This window comes from Oncorhynchus masou, chromosome 23 (assembly GCF_036934945.1).
Source record: "Oncorhynchus masou masou isolate Uvic2021 chromosome 23, UVic_Omas_1.1, whole genome shotgun sequence".
In the NCBI taxonomy this organism is placed as follows: Eukaryota; Metazoa; Chordata; class Actinopteri; order Salmoniformes; family Salmonidae; genus Oncorhynchus; species Oncorhynchus masou.
The window spans coordinates 55,462,146-55,481,607 of NC_088234.1; the positions used below are offsets into that span (position 1 = coordinate 55,462,146).

Sequence of the window (19,462 nt, forward strand, 5' to 3'; positions counted from 1 at the left end):
ATGAACTGACAAACCTGTCCAATATCCTTTAGAGAAGGGAGGCACGACTGTCACTTTTCCAGGAAGGCCTTTAGGACCTAAACGTCAATGTTGTGAGCAAAAATGTAATAAAATAATCAGTTAATCAGTTCAACTTAGTTACAGTTGCACCTGCCTCTGATGTTCCTGTGTTTTTTGGCTGTACTTTCAACTGTTTGTCTACGCTTCTCTTTCAGACATCCGTGGACTGCAGACATTCCTGGATCAGGCGTCTCGGCAGGGTCTGGACGTGTCTCTGCAGAGGGTGGACCGCAACGTGAGCAGGGTGTTCACTAACCTGTTCAGCACCATGCGGACTGAGGAGCTCAACCGCTACCGGGACACACTGCGGCGGGCCGTGCTTCTCATGAGCCCCCGAGGAGCACAGGTGTTCATCCACCAGGTGAGGGGTGTGGTCACCAGCATGGTACTCTCTGTTCTGTTTGGGATTAACTGAAAGGTCAAGTGATGGTGATGTTATTTCGATATGGGGAAATCTCAAATGACCGAGCAGAGGGAGTTGAAATGTGGAGATGAAATGAGATGTACCGTATCACAGGCCAACTGGACAGTGAAACAGGTGAATGCCCTACATATCCCAGAAAGAATTTCAACTGGTTATCATCCTGCAAATTAAGCATACACACTGTATATTAATAAATTACAACACAGATAGTGAATACACCATGGCTTTAAAGTTTTGAAACCCCTTTGATCTCCCCCCTGTGAATTCCACAGCATCTGTTTTTCTCACTACTAGATGTAGGCAGATTGTGCGTGATTTGATCTCCATTTCAATTAATTAGAGGCTTTTGGGGGTCATAAAAAAGAAAGTTGCCGTCTTGTAGCTCATGACTGTTTTGACAGGTGAGCTGCTTCCTGCCGTGAGACATGATCCACAACTCAAAGTCTTGGTGGATATGTGCATACCTGCATGCTCAAGTGCATGTTATATATTTTCCTACTCTTTAATCTTAACAAATAAGCAGTAAGCACCTTTTCTGTTGTTCCCGCAACCGCAATCAATCTCATAGATTAATAACACACATACTTCATTTACCTAGCACTCCAGAGGCCAAATTATAATATGATCATGTATAAACCAGCAAGGGAACAAATATGTTAATGACATAGAAAATCATTAAAGGCCCAGTGCAGTCAAAAACCTCCACACTATGAGGTTGGAATAATACTGTGAAAATGTGAAAATTATGATAATGCCCTTTTAGTGTAAGAGCTGTTTGAAAAGAATGCCTGCAATTTCAACCAGTTTTGGTGGGACGGAGCTTTGTCCTGCCTGGTGACATCACCAGGTGTTAAATTTGTTAATAGACCAATGAGAAAGTGAGTTCCAAACCTCTAGGCCAATAACAGCTAGCTTTCAGTTTCCCCCTCCCCACTCAGACCAATCCCAGACAGTCCTATCAAAATGATGTCTGTAAATTACATTAAAGTAGCTAATATGAAAATATACTGTTACCGTATGGTAATGCAATTCGATGAACAACACCATAACCATGGCTACGTGATTAGAAATGGCAATGTTGTCATGGTGATTCCACTCTAAAGAGGGCCAGCTGACATACGACACCTCCTGATGGCCAAGTTGGAAGACCACCACATCAATTCTTCCAATGACAACAGCTGAGTGGCTACCCTAAGCTGCATGATAACAGTGCCTAAAACTAGTCTATTCACTAGTTGGTCAATTTCTGTGCAGTATTTGACTGCTCTAACAAGGCAAGAAAGACAATGGGGGAAAAAGTGTTTTACAGATTACCCGCAATCATGAAACACCAATGAGATAACTGAAGAACTCTCAGAAAAGCGAAGAACCTTTTTGCCTGTCAAGACCTGAACCCAGACAGCTGTCAGTACAGGGTCTGCTCTGATCATTTCATCACTGGTAAGTCTAATCAATTACGAGTTTAGTTTAGCTGTTAGCTGTTATGCTAACCAGGTGTTAACAACAAGACTCAAGTTAGCCAACATTAGCCAATTAGCTAAATAGCTTGTAGTCTAGCTATTAGCATGCGTCTCTCTCATAGGCGACACATGAGTTTCAAGTTTTGGGGAAGCAATTTTTTCACCATACCTTTATAATAAACATTGCATACATCTATCATCACATTTGTAGACTATGAAAGTCTACTCTTCCTAATGTGATGAGTAGATTGGATAGTTATAATTTATTAGGCTATTAATATAACTTCATCTAATCACTGGCTGAGCCCATAGTGGCATAGGTCTATAGGCTATATCAGTTACATTTCTTCTTTCCTTGACCTAAAAAAAATGTGGCTTTTGATAAACACATTTCATGCAATTCTACTTAACTTGATATGACTGGAAACATTAGCAGAATCTTTTTTAATATAACAAATCATGGGGTAGCCTAGGCCTACTCTGCTGACACTGACAAACAGATCAATTTAACTTTTTATGGTTGCAGGGGCAGTATTGAGTAGCTTGGATGAAAATGTGCCCATTGCAAACGGCCAGGTCCTCAGTCTCAGTTGCGAATATATCCATATTATTATTAGTTTTGGATAGAAAACATTCTGACGTTTCTAAAACTGTTTGAATTATGTCTGTGAGTATAACAGAACTCATATTGCAGGCAAAAAAACGGAGAAATTCCACTTCCTGTTTCTATTTTTTCTGGGGGTGGCAGATTTTCAACCATGCTCTCATTGAAATTACAGCGAAATATGGATGAGTTTTCACTTCCTACGCCTTCCACTAGATGTCAACAGTCAATAGAACTTTGTCTGATGACTCTAATGTGAAGGTGGGTCGAATGAGACAGGAAATAGTCACCGCTGCTACGAGCTGACCATGCTTTCACCATGCGTGTTCACAGGGGAAGGACCTGCGTTCCACCGGTCATCTGAAGTGTTATGAAACTCTTGGACATTTCATCACGTTATAGTGGACGCGCTTTGTGACTTTGGAATTGTTTACCAAACGCACAAACCAAAGTAGCTAATTGGACATAAATAACGGACATTGTCAAACAAATCAAGCATTTATTGTGGAGCTGGGATTCCTAGAACTGCATTCTGATGAAGTTAATCAAAGGTAGGGAAACATTTATCATGTATTTTCTGGTTTCTGTTGACTCCAACATGGTGGCTGATTTGGCTACTGTTCTGAGCGCCTTCTTAGATTATTGCATGTGAATTTTTTGATATAATACTTTATCAAACAAAACATGAAGTCCTATGAGTGTCATCTGATGAAGATAATTCTCACTACTAGATGTTAGTGATGAATTTTATCTCTATTTCTGCTTTTTGTGAATGCTATATTTCGCTGGAAAATGGCTGTGCTCATTGTGGTTTGGTGGAGACCTAACATAATCGTTTGTAGTGCTTTTGCTGAAAAGCATATTTGAAATCGAACACTTTGGTGGGATTAACAAAAAGATTCACTTTAAAATAATATAAGACACGTATGTTTTAGGAATTGTAATTATGAGATTTCTGTGGTTTGAATTTGGCGCCCTCTATTTCCACTGGTAGTTGTCATATCGATCCCGTTAGCGGGATTGCAGCCATAACAAGTTAAATAAGCTTGTCTTGAATGCAACCATCTAATCTAGGTCTACGAAAAGGGGACACAAATTGTACAATATGACGTCCATCTAGGCTGGACGAGGACATTATGCAGCATTCAAAACAACTGGGAACACGGGGACAAAAACGAGCTCAGACTGAATAAAAAATTGTAAAAATCAATGGCCATCCAACTTGGAATTCCAAGTCGGAGACTCAGGCATTTTTCTAGAGCTCTGACTTTCCGACCTGAAGATCACTGACGTCACGATTTGAAAGTTCCCAGTTGTCTTGAAAGCACCATTATTGTCCAAAAAAACTCCAGTGGCACTGACCTAATTATAATTTGTTGAGAACTTCATTCGTAAGAGGAAGGAAACTGTACATTACAGCAAAGGACAAAGGCCTCAATGGAATATGACAACATTGAATCTTTATATGACACTAAAATACCTGAATGAATTAAACAATGGTATACTGTAGATGACATGAGGAAGTGATATGCAAACATCAGGTATGCTTTTCATTTGTTTATGTTCTGTAGGTTAACCAGCTGACCTCTATCAAGACACCAATGTCGACTGTAAAGATGAACGATGCTGCAGCAGCATCAGTTTCTACTTCTACTACTTTGTCATTTTCCAGATATGACAGGAGACATCCCTCAGTTTGACAAAATGGTTGTCATATGCTATGAATTGGTCAATCTGAATGATTCTGTTGTGCCGTTTGAGAAAAGAGCACCTTCACCTTGTCAGCATGACAAAAGTGCACCCTTAAACCGAATGAAGGTTGTAGCAATAGCTACTGACTTAACAGAAACATAATTTCACAGAAATGTATTTATGTACATATGTACACTACCGGTAAAAAGTTTTAGAACATCTACTCATTCAAGGTTTTTTCTATATTGTGACTATTTTCTACATTGTAGAGTAATAGTGAAGACATCAAAACTATGAAATAACACATAAGGAATCATGTAATAACCAGAAAAGTGTTATATATTTTATATTTAAGATTCTTCAAATAGCCACCCTTTCCCTCGATGACAGCTTTGCACACTCTTGCCATTCTCTCAAAGTTCCCACATATGCTGAGCACTTGTTGGCTGCTTTTACTTCACTTTGCAATCTGATTTTTCCCAAACTAAATTTGGTTGAGGTTGGGGGATTGTGGAGGCCAGGTCATCTGATGCAGCACTCCATCACTCTCTTTCTTGGTAAAATAGCCCTTACATAACCTGGAGGTGTGTTGGGTCATTGTTCTGTTGAAAAACAAATGATAGTCCCACTAATCCCAAACCAGATGGGATGGCTATCGCTGCAGAATGCTGTGGTAGCCATGATGGTTAAGTGTGCCTTGAATTCTAAATAAATCACAGACAGTTTCACCAGCAAAGCACCCCCACACCATAACACCTCCTCCATGCTTTGCGGTGGGAAATACATACACTGTCACGACTAATCAAGGTGGGTGGAATCAGGCGCAGAGAGCAGATAGCGATATAAAGTTTATTCTCCGGTGAACAAAAACAAACAACGGTCAACCCAAATACAGACAGGGTGAATATATCCAACACAGGATAAAGACTAATCGGAGAATAACAAACAGCAAACACTGACAGACAAAACGAAATGACAAAATAAACAATCCCGCACAAAACAAGGGCGGGACAACCTACATTAAATACAGACACTAATTAACTAAACAACACACAGGTGAAACCAATTAGACAAAACCAACAGATACACGAAAAGGGATCGGTAGTGGCTAATAGGACAGTGAAGACGACCGCCGAGCACCGCCCGAATGGGCAGGAGAGCCAACTTCGGCGGAAGTCAAGACATACACGGAGATCATCCATTCACCCACACCAAGACACAGCGGTTGGAACCAAAAATCTAAAATTTGGACACCAGACCAAAGAACACATTTCACAGGTCTAATGTCCATTGCTTGTGTTTCTTGGCCCAAGCAAGTCTCATCTTATTATTGGTGTCCTTTAATAGTGGTTTATTTACAGCAATTCGACCATGAAGGCCTGATTCACGCTTGATTCTCCTCTGAACAATTGATGTTGAGATGTGTCTGTTACTTGAACTCTGTGAAGCATTTAATTGGGCTGCAATTTCTGGGGGTGGTAACTTTAATGAACTTATCATCTGCAGCAGAAGTAACTCTAGGTCTTCCATTCCTGTGGCGGTCCTCATGAGAGCCAGTTTCATCATAGCGCTAGATGTTTTTTTGCAACCGCACTTGAAGAAACTTTCAAAGTTCTTGACATTTTCCGTATTGACTAACCTTCATGTCTTAAAGTAATGATGGACTGTCATTTGTCTTTGCTTATTTAAGACGTTCTTGCCATAATATGGATTTGGACTTTTACCAAATATAGGGCTGTCTTCTGTACAAACAATTTCATGTCAGCACAAGGCATGTACACAATCTAGTTTTTAAATTGAGAACATATAGCTAAACAATATGTAAACAATGTGTGAGTTAAGCTATTCCCTACTTCAGATGCACAATGTCAAGGGTTGCTTTGCACATGCTCATAAGGCTAATGCTGTAGGACTGTAGTTCCCAACTTCAGCTCACTATCCAAAAATAAAGGGTTAAATACATGTAAAAAATATATATATTTCATATATACAGGACAGACACTTCAGAACAAACTTCCTTTTGATATTTGTTGAGAGACTGTTGTTCCATATAGTGAATCTATTATTCAATGCATTTGTATTGGCTAATAACAGTAAGGACAAATCAAATGTTTCATTAAACAATTTGTTTATATTTGTTTGTGATACTTCAAGTGGTCTTAAAATTCAAAATAGCAAAATGGTCCTTGGTATGACCTTCTTAAAACGATTCCATATAGCTTAGTATAACTCCCCCTCCTCACCCACCCAGCATAGACAGGGCTTAGACTGTTTATTGCCAAAAAATAAGGGGATAGATACATCTTTCCTTTATCTCTCAGATATAGGACAGATATTTCAGAACAAACTTCCTTTTGATTTTTTGTGGGGGACTACCTGATGTTCCATGTAGTACATATGTTATTCAATGCTTTTGTATTAGACAGGGCTTAGACTCTTATGGGTTAAATGCCATTTATGATTGATCGGAAATGTGGTCAGAGGCTCCGTATGGAGGGTGTGGCGCAATTGTGGAGCCTCTTGAGGCATGCAGAGGCCAAATGTAGCTCCATACCGCATCGCGGTGCTCCTCCCAAATTTTGTAACAATGCGGAGGGCTCCGTATAGCTCCACATTGATATAATTGGTTGACGGTAGGTGAGGGCGGGAGGTCCTGTATAAACACAAACTCACTTCCTTGACAACTTCCTGCTCAACAGCTTTGCTCCACGAATGCCCTGAATTTTACAGGGGCTGTATCACCGTAAATGCTGTACGGTGATGTGGCTTTTGAGTAACCCTATGTGCTCAAAGCTATTTTTATCCTGGAAAAGTTATGATACAATATTGATGTTTAATATGGATGTCTTTATCATCCTTAGAGTTACACTGAAATTCCCCACCACCTTGCATCAAAAATAATGTTCTCTCCCATTTCGTAACCATAGGATTGGCCATAAGAGGCAGAATTGATGCCCACTCCACATTGAAAAATCATATAATTACAAAACATTAAGAACACCTTCCTAATATTGAGCCTCAATTTGTCGGGGCATGAACTCTACAAGGCACATGTCCCACAGTTGTGTAAAGTTGGCTGGATGTCCTTTGGGTGGCGGACCATTTTTGATACACATAGAAAACTGTTGATAGTGAAAAACCCAGCAGCATTGCAGTTCTTGACACAAACTGATGGGCCTGGCACCTACTACCATACCCCTTTCAAAGGCACTTAAATCTTTTATCTTGCCCATTCACCCTCTGAATGGCCCACATACTATACATAATCCATGTCTCAATTGTCTCAAGGCTTAAAAATCCTTCTGTAACCTGTCTCCTCCCCTTCATCTACATTGATTGAAGTGGATTTAACCAATTACAGCTTTTACCTTCTACCTGGATTCACCTGGTCATTCTGACATGGAAAGAGCAGCTATTCTTAATGTTGTGTACACTCAGTGTATACCCCTGAACGTTATAGTAATGTCTCATAACTGTTTTCTAATCAAAATCTTAAAATTTTTGATTGTTTTCATTCACAGTTACATTTTTCATGTTTGTGCCACAGCAGCTTAGACCCCAGCTACATTATGGAAGTAAACCATATGGCTATGGTAAACAGTTAACCACTGAACCAAATTGTGTTTTCAGATTGTGTATTTTGGGATGAAATAGTGCAGCTAGCGAGTTTTGGATTTCTAATCCCTTTTAACACTAAAGCTCTATAGGCCAATGGCCACTGATGTTTGATTTTGTAAAAAAATATATATATCCTTCTCCTTCCTTGACTTCTTAAATGTTTGTATTTTACATTACAGATAAGGCGGAGCTTAACCTAGCATAGACTTATAGATGACCTGGAGCCAGTGGGTCTGGTGACAAATATGTAGCGAGGTCCAGCCGACTAGAGCATACAGGTCGCAGTGGTGGGTGGTATAAGATGATTTGGTAACAAAAAGGATGGCACTGTGATAGACTGCATCCAGTTTGCTGAGTAGAGTGTTGGAAGCTATTTTGTAGATGACATCGCCGAAGTCAAGGATCGGTAGGATAGTCAGTTTTACTAGGGTAAGTTGGCGGCGTGAGTGAAGGAGGCTTTGTTTGCAAAATAGAAAGCCGATTCTAGATTTGATTTTGGATTGGAGATGTTTAATTTGAGTATGGAAGGAGAGTTTAAAGTCTAGCCAGACACCTAGGTACAGTGGGGCAAAAAAGTATTTAGTCAGCCACCAATTGTGCAAGTTCTCCCACTTAAAAAGATGAGAGAGGCCTGTAATTTTCATCATAGGTACACTTCAACTATGACAGACAAAATTAGAAAAAAAATCCAGAAAATCACATTGTAGGATTTTTAATTAATTTATTTGCAAATTATGGTGGAAAATAGGTATTTGGTCACCTACAAACAAGCAAGATTTCTGGCACTCACAGACTTGTAACTTCTTCTTTAATGATAAGGAGGGTAAAGAGGTTGATTTAATTTTCAAAGACAATAGTGGAATGATGAGTTTGTGTTAGGCCTATTTATCAGCTCTGGTGCTCATGTTTATAGCAAATAATTTGACCACTCGAGTTGATATCATTTTCTTTTATGTTTTACTGTCACACCCTGACCATAGTTTACTTTGTATGTTTCTATGTTTTGGTTGGTCAGGGTGTGATCTGAGTGGGCATTCTATGTTGGATGTCTTGTTTGTCTATTTCTATGTCTGGCCTGATATGGTTCTCAATCAGAGGCAGGTGTTAGTCATTGTCTCTGATTGGGAACCATATTTAGGTAGCCTGGGTTTCACTGTGTGTTTGTGGGTGATTGTTCCTGTCTCTGTGTTTTGCACCAGATAGGGCTGTTTTCCGTTTTCGCACGTTTGTTATTTTGTCAGTTTATCGTGTATAGTTCTTTTTTAAAATAAAATTAATCACAACCATGCTGCATTTTGGTCCGCTCCTCCTTCCCACAACGAAAGCCGTGACATTTACTTTGCAAAAAGGAGCTGTTACGAGTTTTATTTACTATAACTCTATTACGAATCAAATGTTTTGTAAAGGAAATGAAAACATGCTACGTGTTGCAGTAGGCCTTTAGAATAATGCAAAACATATCCTTGTCTCTATCCGAGTCGATGAGCGAAGGAAAGCAAACGATGCCAGTCCACCAAATAAACGACAAATGGATGAATGGGTGATAATTGTGCATGTTACTTCACAATCAAATTGAAATGAAGCCTAACTGTGTAATGATGATACAACCATAGTGTAATAATACGTTTGTGTTATGCTTATTCATCATTGGCACTCATGTTAATAATTTGATTGCGCGCCTTGCGGGTTGATACCGTTCTCGTTGACATTTTACTTTGTAAAAATAAGCTGTTACGATATTGCTAATCACATTTATTGTAAGGGAAACAAAAACAAGCTACATGTTGCAGTAGGCCTTTAGAATAATGCAAAACATCTGGGACTCTATCCAAGTTGATGAGCAAGGGGAAACAAATAATACCAGTTAGCCTAAACAGTTGGCCCATTGAAACTATACTGAAACTAATTTCACATAAAATAAGAGTTAGCCTTTAGACAAGATTAGATTTACAATAGTCTAATGAGTGACAGTATTATCAGTTGTCAAATTGTAATTGACAGATGCTGGGAAAAGAGCATCACTTTATCAAATCGTCTTTCAGAGTCACATGCAGGTAAAACATCTAGATTTCTGTATAGTATTAGAAGGAGCATATGCTGCAGTTTCTATGACACTAACCTTGGTCAAATAACTCAAAATTCAAGAGGTGCAGCTCTATTTCCAAAAGTAATTTTTTTCCAAGAATATCTGCGCTGTCCATGCTTTCAGAATCACTATTTTGTTTTCTTTTTTCAACACATTTTCTCATTTCCACAATGCGTCTTTAGACCTGCGAAAACAAATTTATAATGGACTTCTTTTTGGTGGAGTTGAACTAGTGGTTTTCTGTTTTTACTTATAGCCTACAGTAGAGTAACAAACTAATAAAATACTATTTTGTTTTTTAAAATAGTTGTTTTTTTAGTTTTCTAATGTTACCTAAGACCTTTATAAACACAACCAAATAATTATTCTTCTAATAGCATATATACAACTGTCGAAAATTGGCTTTAGGCATACCTGTTTCACTAGGACTTTGTAGAATTATACAAACATATCCTTGACTCTATTTTAAACAAATACCTATTTTTGTTATACTTTTACATGGATATATTTCTTCATGCAATTCATACTCTACAATTGTTTATGCTCTATTTATCAAGCTTTGATGCTTACAGTATGTTTGTGCACCCTGCAGGTTGATATGCATCTGATGCGTCTACTAAATGGTATTCCCGGCAACGTTCTCTCGAGGGTACTTACAGGCTGAAAGGCCATGCGGTTCTAGTGTTAAACATTGGATTTGCCTATTTCTTCTGCATCCGTAGATACCAAGTCTGTGTGATTAATGGGGGCTGACCGAGAGCAGTATTTTTTGAGACAAGGGCAGATCCCGAAGGGGTCCGGGTCTTTTATACAAGATGTCAATTGAGTTCAAATGGTTTGAGCTACAAACTATTAAAAGTTATCTATGAAATTATTAGACTTTCACGAACAAGCACATGTAACACAAGTCATTATAAGGTAAGGGGTTGTTCTACATAGAAGATAATTGGACTCACATGACATAGTGTTTATAATTCTGTAATAAACTCACAACCTTGACACATTTGTCACTGACTAGTTGGATATGAATTTCCCATTTAGCAAATAATTGATGTACTAACAGCATTCATATAAATTCAATTTATTAGGTTTATACTTTGGTGTGCCTTATTTTTTATTGGCATTTGTCAATAAAACTAATTTCTGCAACTATTTATGTCAAAATGTTTTGTGTTCTACTTGTAGCCCTGGTTGTTCTGAAAATAAAATGGTAAAACACTTAATTGTTAGGCTAAATATAAGGGCTGGACATGCAGATGATTGAAAATCAGATAAATTAAAAGCCCATTTTTGCTGGAATCTCGAGACTGATAGTGGTGGTGGTGTGCTTTGGGAAAGAGTCTTTGTTGATATCTCGTTTAGTCATGAAAACACCACAGTGCAGTACACCCAGATTGAACGTGCTGCTTACAACCAGCTGCTTTTCCATAATGGTTTACTGTAATCATACATAAAAACAGACTTAAAGCAGGCAGGTAGAGATTCTCAGATTGTCAGTAGCCACTGTGGGGCTTTAGAGAAGCGCCTGGAATTTCAAACCTTGGAGGTAATAAATTGTCTCCTATCTTGATGACCTTGACTGGCAGTAGTGGATTACAGTACGATGGTTGTAGTTTCCTAATTTCCCGTGATAAATTGTAACATTTTCAATATCTGGCTTTCTATGGGGGGGATACAATATAAATTACCACCGTGGCTTGTCAAGGTAATGTCATTTTTGGATGATTCATCCCATTCATCATTGGAATATTCTCAAGATTGTGTGATGTCATAGTTAAGTCACTGTAAAACATAAGTAAGTAGCAGGCAGGATAAATAATAACATGAGTCAAGTAGACAGTTGTGATGCTCATGACTTCATGCATGCAAGTTGACGTTACCATGGACTGAGATGATCTTTGCAGGCAGTTCCTGAGCATTTGACACAGGGAAAACACAGTCAATGTCTCAGGGCCCTCAATAATCATTTATGTCTGTTACTTTGTCAAGATGGTGGATGACTACTTCTTTGGAAATCAATCTTTACTTGTCAAGAGGAAAATTGATAAGCCATTGATGATTAAAACCATGGCTGAAATGTTTTCCAAGTTGCAATAAACAAGTATGTCCTTTCTCTAAATGGTGTATTGATGCCAAGGATAGTGAAGTGGTTGTGTTCTGTAAAAGCGATCACTTTGATATGCTATTACGGGCTGCTTTGTAGATGGACAGCGGTCATGACTTGTCTAGCCGAGACTCAGAGCCACTGACATGACAACCCAGGGGAACTATACACCACCCATCCTCCTCTCCCTTCCTGAAGGGATAGCAATAGATAGCTTTTGACAGCTACACTCCCTCAATAATATATATACACATATATATATAAACTCAGCAAAAAAAAGAAACGTCCGTTTTGCAGGACTCTGTCTTTCAAAGATAATTCGTAAAAATCCAAATAACTTCACAGATGTTCATTGTAAAGGGTTTAAACACTGTTTCCCATGCTTTTTCAATGAACCATAAACAATTAATGAACATGCACCTGTGGAACAGTCGTTAAGACACTAACAGTTTACAGATGGTAGGCAATTAAGGTCACAGTTAGGAAATCTTGGGACACTGAAAAGGCTTTTCTGCTGACTCTGAAACACATCAAAAGCAAGATGCCCAGGGTCCCTGCTCATCTGTGTGAACGTGCTTTAGGCATGCTGCAAGGAGGCATGAGGACTGCAGATGTGGCCAGGGCAATAAATTGCAATGTCCGTACTGTGAGACGACCACGTGTTACAACACCTGCACAGGATCAGTACATCCGATCATCACACCTGCGGGACAGGTACAGGATGGCAACAACAACTGCCTGAGTTACACCAGGAACGCACAATCCCTCCACCTGTGCTCAGACTGTCTGCAATAGGCAGAGAGAGGCTGGACTGAGGGCTTATAGGCCTGTTGTAAGGCAGGTCCTCACCAAACATCACTGGCAACAACGTCACTTATGGGCACAAACCCACCGTCACTGGACCAGGCAGGACTGAAAAAAAGTGCTCTTCACTGACGAGTTGTGGTTTTCGGATTCACGTTTATCGACGAAGGAATGAACGTTACACTGAGGCCTGTACTCTGGAGCGGAATCAATTTGGAGGTGGAGGGAACGTCATGGTCTGGGGCGGTGTGTCATAGCATCATCGGACTGAGCTTATTGTCAGTTCAGGTAATCTCAAGGCTGTGAGTTATAGGGAAGACATCCTCCTCCCTCATGTGATACCCTTCCTGCAGGCTCATCCTGACATAACACTCAAGCATGACAATGCCAGCAGCCATACTGCTCGTTCTGTGCATGATTTCCTGCAAGACAGGAATGTCAGTGTTCTGCCATGGCTAGTGAAGAGCCCGGATCTCAATCCCATTGAGCACGTCTGGGACCTGTTGGATCGGAGGGTGAGGGCTAGGGCCATTCCCCCCAGAAATGTCTGTGAACTTGCAGGTGCCTTGGTGAAAGAGTGGGGTAACATCTCACTGCAAGAACTGGCAAATCTGGTGCAGTCCATGAGGAGGACATGCACTTCAGTACTTAACTTCTTGAAACTCCCCAACCCGGATCCGGGTTTGTGACTAAGCCTCAGGCTCATTAGCATAACGCAACGTTAACGATTTCTGAAAATCGCAAATAAAATTAAAATAATGCGTTTTCTCTCAAGCTTAGCCTTTTCTTAACAACACTGTCATCTCAGATTTTCAAAATATGCTTTTGAACCATAGAAATGGACTAATTTGTGTAAGAGTATGCAAAGCTAGCATAGCATTTTGTGTAGCATGTAGCACGCAACATTTTCACAAAAGCCAGATAACCAAATAAATAAAATCATTTACCTTTGAAGAGCTTCTGATGTTTTCAATGAGGAGACTCCCAGCCACATACCAGATGCGCAGTGTTTCCTGAAAGCGTCTGTGTGTAGGAGAAATCGTTCCGTTTTCTACATTGCGCCTGGCTACCGAAACGAACCGAAAATGCAGTCACCTACAACGTGAAACTTTTTCCGGATGAACTACATAATATCAACCGAAACATGGCAAACGTTGTTTGGAATCAATCCTCAAGGTGTTTTTTCACATATCTCTTCATTGACATGCAGTTCGTGGAAGCTTGCTTCCCTCTCTGTGTCCCATGGAAAAATACTGGCAGGTGACTTTTGCGCACCAATTTCGGCGCAGGACACCGGGCGGACACGTGGTAAATGTGGTCTCTTATGGTCAATCTTCCAATGATCTGCCTACAAATACGTCACAATGCTGCAGACACCTTGGGGAAACGACAGAAAGGGTTGATTCATTCCTCTTGCGTTCACAGCCATATAAGGAGATCATGAAAGACAGAGCCTCAAAAATCCTTGTCATTTCCTGGATGCCATCTCATCTTGGTTTTGCCTGAAGCTCACGTTAAAGGGCACGCACAGAGAAGATATTTGTATTTCTGGACACGTCAGAGTGTTTTCTTTCGAACAGTAGCAATTATATGCATAGTCGAGCATCTTTTTGTGACAAAATATCTTGTTTAAAACAGGAACGTTTTTCATCCAAAAATGAAATAGCGCCACCATAGATGCAAGAGGTTAACCTGCCTGGCCCACCCGGGACGCAACCCCACCCCCTGCCAACAATAAATGCAAATGCGCTACGCCAAATGCTAATAGCACTCGCTAAAACTCAAACGTTCATTAAAATTCACATGCAGGGTACTCAATTGAAGCTACACTCGTTGTGAATCTAGCCAACGAGATTTGTAAAATGCTTTTCGGTGAAAGCATGAGTAGCTATTATCTGATAGCAGGCAACACGCCGAAATACCAGAAGGGAACGTAAACAAAGGAATTAGCGCAGAACGCAGAAATAAAATATAAAACATTCATTACCTTTGACGAGATTCTTTGTTGGCACTCCTATATGTCCCATAAACATCACAATTGGGTCTTTTTTTTGATTAAACCGGTCCTTGTGTACCCAAAATGTCCATTTATGAAGACCATCAGATCCAGGAAAAACACATTTTTTAAACGCGACGTTATTTTTTGTAATTAAAAAAGTTGCCTATAAACTTTGACAAATCACTTCAAACTACTTCTGTAATCCAACTTTAGGTATTACTAAACGTTAATGAACAATCAAATTGATCACGGAGCGATCTGTATTCAATAGGCACAAGTTTGGGAAACGTAGTCAACTTTTCCGCTTCCATTGTTTACAGCTGTGGACTTGACAACCGGATGTGGCTATTACTCAGATGACCAACGATTTAGTTGAATCGAAATCACAACTCTGGCGACATCGTGTGGAAGCTATAGGAACTGTATTCTCAGCCTTAAGTATTTTTCCTTCCAATAGACAATACATGGACTGGCGGATTGATTTTTTTCTCCATCGATTTAGTGACCAGGTTTTCTGGCGATGTTGACCACGGAACTCGTTCTGTTATAGTCACAGACACCATTGAACCAGTTCTAGAAACTTCAGAGTGTTTTCTATGCGCACATACTAATCATATGCATATACTATATTCCTGGCATGAATAGCAGGACGTTGAAATGTTGCGCGATTTTTAACAGAATGTTGAAAAAAGTAGCCCGATCTCTAAGAGGTTTTTAATGCAGCTGGTGGCCACACCAGATACTGACTGTTACTTTTGATTTTGACCCCCCTTTGTTTAGGGACACATTATTCAATTTCTCTTAGTCACATGTCTGTGGAACTTGCTCAGTTTATGTCTCAGTTGTTGAATCTTGTTATGTTCATACAAATATTTACACATGTTAAATTTGCTGAAAGTCAACTCAGTTGATTGTGAGAGGTTTCTTTTCTTTGCTGAGTTTATATATATGTCCTTCCTTATTGTTTTGTCAAAGTCAGTGAGTTACAGCTGTGAAATAGAGTAATAGGAAATGATGGTCTGGAAATTGCGTTCACTTACAGTGGGGAGAACAAGTATTTGATACACTGACGATTTTGCAGGTTTTGCTACTTACAAAGCATGGAGAGGTCTGTAATTTTTATCATAGGTACATTTCAACTGTGAGAGACGGAATCTAAAAAAAAAAAAAAAATCCATCAAGTCACATTGTATGATTTTTAAGTAATTAATTTGCATCTTATTGCATGACATGAATATTTGATCACCTACCAACCAGTAAGAATTCCGTCTCTCACAGACCTGTTAGTTTTTCTTTAAGAAGCCCTCCTGTTCTCCACTCATTACCTGTATTAACTGCACCTGTTTGAACTTGTTACCTGTATAAAATACACCTGTCCACACACTCAATCAAACAGATTCCAACCTCTCCACAATGGCCAAGACCAGAGAGCTGTGTACTCATCCTTCTTCTTCCTCCAAACACGCCGAGTGGAGTTTAGACCAAAAATCACCATTCTCCATAGTCTCCATTCTCTCCCCAGAGTCCAAGAATCCACTCTCCCCAGTGTCACAGATGGTAATCCACTCTCCCCAGGTTCACAGATGGTAATCCACTCTCCCCAGTGTCACATATGGTAATCCACTCTCCCCAGTGTCACAGATGGTAATCCACTCTCCCCAGGTTCACAGATGGTAATCCACTCTCCCCAGTGTCACATATGGTAATCCACTCTCCCCAGTGTCACAGATGGTAATCCACTCTCCCCAGGTTCACAGATGGTAATTCACTCTCCCTAGTGTCACATATGGTAATCCACTCTCCCCAGTGTCACAGATGGTAATCCACTCTCCCCAGGTTCACAGATGGTAATCCACTCTCCCCAGTGTCACAGATGGTAATTCACTCTCCCTAGTGTCACATATGGTAATCCACTCTCCCCAGTGTCACAGATGGTAATCCACTCTCCCCAGGTTCACAGGTGGTAATTTACTCTCCCCGGTGTCACAGATGGCAATCCACTCTCCCCAGTGTCACAGATGGCAATCCACTCTCCCCAGTGTCAAGAGATGGCAATCCACTCTCCCCAGTGTCACAGATGGTAATTCACTCTCCCCAGTGTCACATATGGTAATCCACTCTTCCCAGTGTCACATATGGTAATCCACTCTCCCCAGTGTCACAGGTGGTAATTTACTCTCCCCGGTGTCACAGATGGCAATCCACTCTCCCCAGTGTCACAGATGGCAATCCACTCTCCCCAGTGTCAAGAGATGGCAATCCACTCTCCCCAGTGTCACATATGGTAATCCACTCTCCCCAGTGTCACAGATGGTAATCCACTCTCCCCAGTGTCACAGATGGTAACATTTTACCTTTGGGCCGTCCTGAATCTACTGATGTGAGATGGATAGGGCAGGACATAACTTGTGCTTGTTATCACCGGATGATTCATTGCCTCAACACAGAACACAGTGATGGCACCAAAAATCTGTTTCCAAGCACAATCCGCCTGCCGCCCTTACCATGATCCATCACTACTATCCAGCTGCAACCCTGCCCACAGTGTTAATCAAAGTGGCCAACTATAATTAAGCATTTCCAATTCTGTTTTCAGCACTAGAATTTTAAACACAAGTATATGTCTCAGCACAGCTATCCAAAGAGTCTCTATCTCAATAAGACTAGCCACAATGATAATGAAGGTCGCTGGTGTTGATTGCCTAAGTGGCGTCACTTGGAGGTAGGGAACTCTTCATTTTGGGCACATAAAGTAGTACTACAACAGCAAGGTAAGTGTTAGACATTGAACAGAAGACTCAAATCTAACTCAATCGCAATGCAACCTAGCATGTCCCCATGCTGGTTTTGCGCTGGTTTTGCTATTACAGCAGAATCAACATGGGGATATTTTGTTATCCCAGAAGATATTATGTGATCCTTTTTAAGGAGGATATATTATTTCATTATTGTATACAACCACTCAGTGTTGGATTTCCCTCAGTTATCCATAAGATGTGTTGGCAATCTTTTAATGCAAAGGGACACTGCTTACATTTAATGTTAGCTCATCGTGACTTCCAAATTCATCTTACCAAATATCTACAACATATTATGAAAACCAGGGCAGCACACATTTGTCTGTTCATTATTTATATTGATCAACATTAACAAAACCTCATTTAAGTGTGATGTAAATTAGAAATATGTATCAAAAAGTTATTAGTTCTAAGATGAATGTTGGATCTAGGGTTTGAAAAATAACTTGCACTCATGCATGAAATAAGGTTCTGTATTTATGTTCTTGTGTCAACCTTATGTTCTGTTTCTTTGTGTTCTTGAACATATCTCTGTCTTTCATTGTTCATTGATTTCACCTGTGTTAGTTACTCACCTGGTTTCATCAGCTCCGTATTATGTTCAGTTCATTCTGTTTGTGCCTTTGTGAGTTATTGTTCATTTTGACTCTACTAGGCCTTTTTCTAGCTCGTTTGCGAGAACGAGTTATAGCCTTCAGTCCTAGTTTTGATTCACCTGCCTATTTGCCTACCTGTGTATGACCATTGCCGGCCTGGGACCACGATTCCTGCCTTCTGCGAAGGCGAAAAAAACACATGCCGTGCTCTGTCCGTGAATCTACACCTTTTTCTCCCTGAATATTCATTACAGAAATGGTGCTAGACTTCCATCTGACCTTTGTACTGTATGTATTAATTTCTATTAAATACTTTTTGAATGAAAGGCATGTTGATTGTAGAATTAGCCCCGTCTCAAGAATGGGACTAATAACTCAGATCTCAGTGCAGTTATAAAGTAAATAAAAGCTCAGCACATACAGTGTATTGGCTTGTGGTTGTTTCCAGTGTGGATATGAACACATTTTCATTCAGACAAGAACCACCTACTCTCTTTTTGATTTTCTTGTACACAAAGATGCACTATCTTGTCTTGGTGTGAGATGCAACCAATGGATGTGATCAGATGCAACCAGCGGTGCAAAATGCCCCAGGAAATCCATAGAGTTCAGGGCAATGTGAAGCTGGGAAGACCCCAAAGGACCCGGTGGATGGGGGCAAAGGTGGCTGCGGTGATGCCTGTCTTGGTCAAAGGGGTCCCAGGAGTTTATCTTGGTTACTGTTCAGTCTTATCATTCCTCCTCTCTGACTGTAGAGCCACCGTTGGCCTCCTGTCCTCTCCCAGTGCCCCTGTATGTGACTCTTCAATTCCCTTTTCTTCACAATAACATCATGACAAATGGAGCCTGCCATTGAACGATCTATCATTGCCTTACATCTCATCCTCCTTTGCCCTCTGCTCTCTCCCCCGCTCCTTCTTGCAGAGTATGGCTCATAATGTAATCACCCTGTTGCAGGAGAACTTTCCTGCATGCAAGAAATGTAAAACTTATAGTGTATTTGTAATTTCAGAATTAGATTTTTTATCAAACCCAACAAAAATGGCCATTAATTATAATCCACATAATAATTCACTTTTCCTGTTGCTGCAGGATTATTTTCCTGCTGTAGCAAACTGGCTCAAATTAATATTCCACATCTGTACATTCTTCAGAATGGTTTCATGTGTTGCCCTCTGTGCTTTGTATATTTCCCCTTCAATATTGTGATATTGTTT

The 19,462-nt window shown here is 40.1% G+C and overlaps 1 protein-coding gene across 1 annotated transcript in view; it reads left to right on the plus strand.

Moving 5' to 3' along the window:
* The window catches only part of LOC135511071 (glutamate receptor ionotropic, delta-1-like), a 348,005-nt gene that overhangs the window by 236,152 nt on the left and 92,391 nt on the right, over positions 1–19,462 (plus strand). Inside the window, exon 4 of the mRNA XM_064932571.1 lies at positions 216–421. Coding sequence (XP_064788643.1) covers positions 216–421 — 206 coding nt within the window. The remainder of the gene's footprint in view (positions 1–215; positions 422–19,462) is intronic.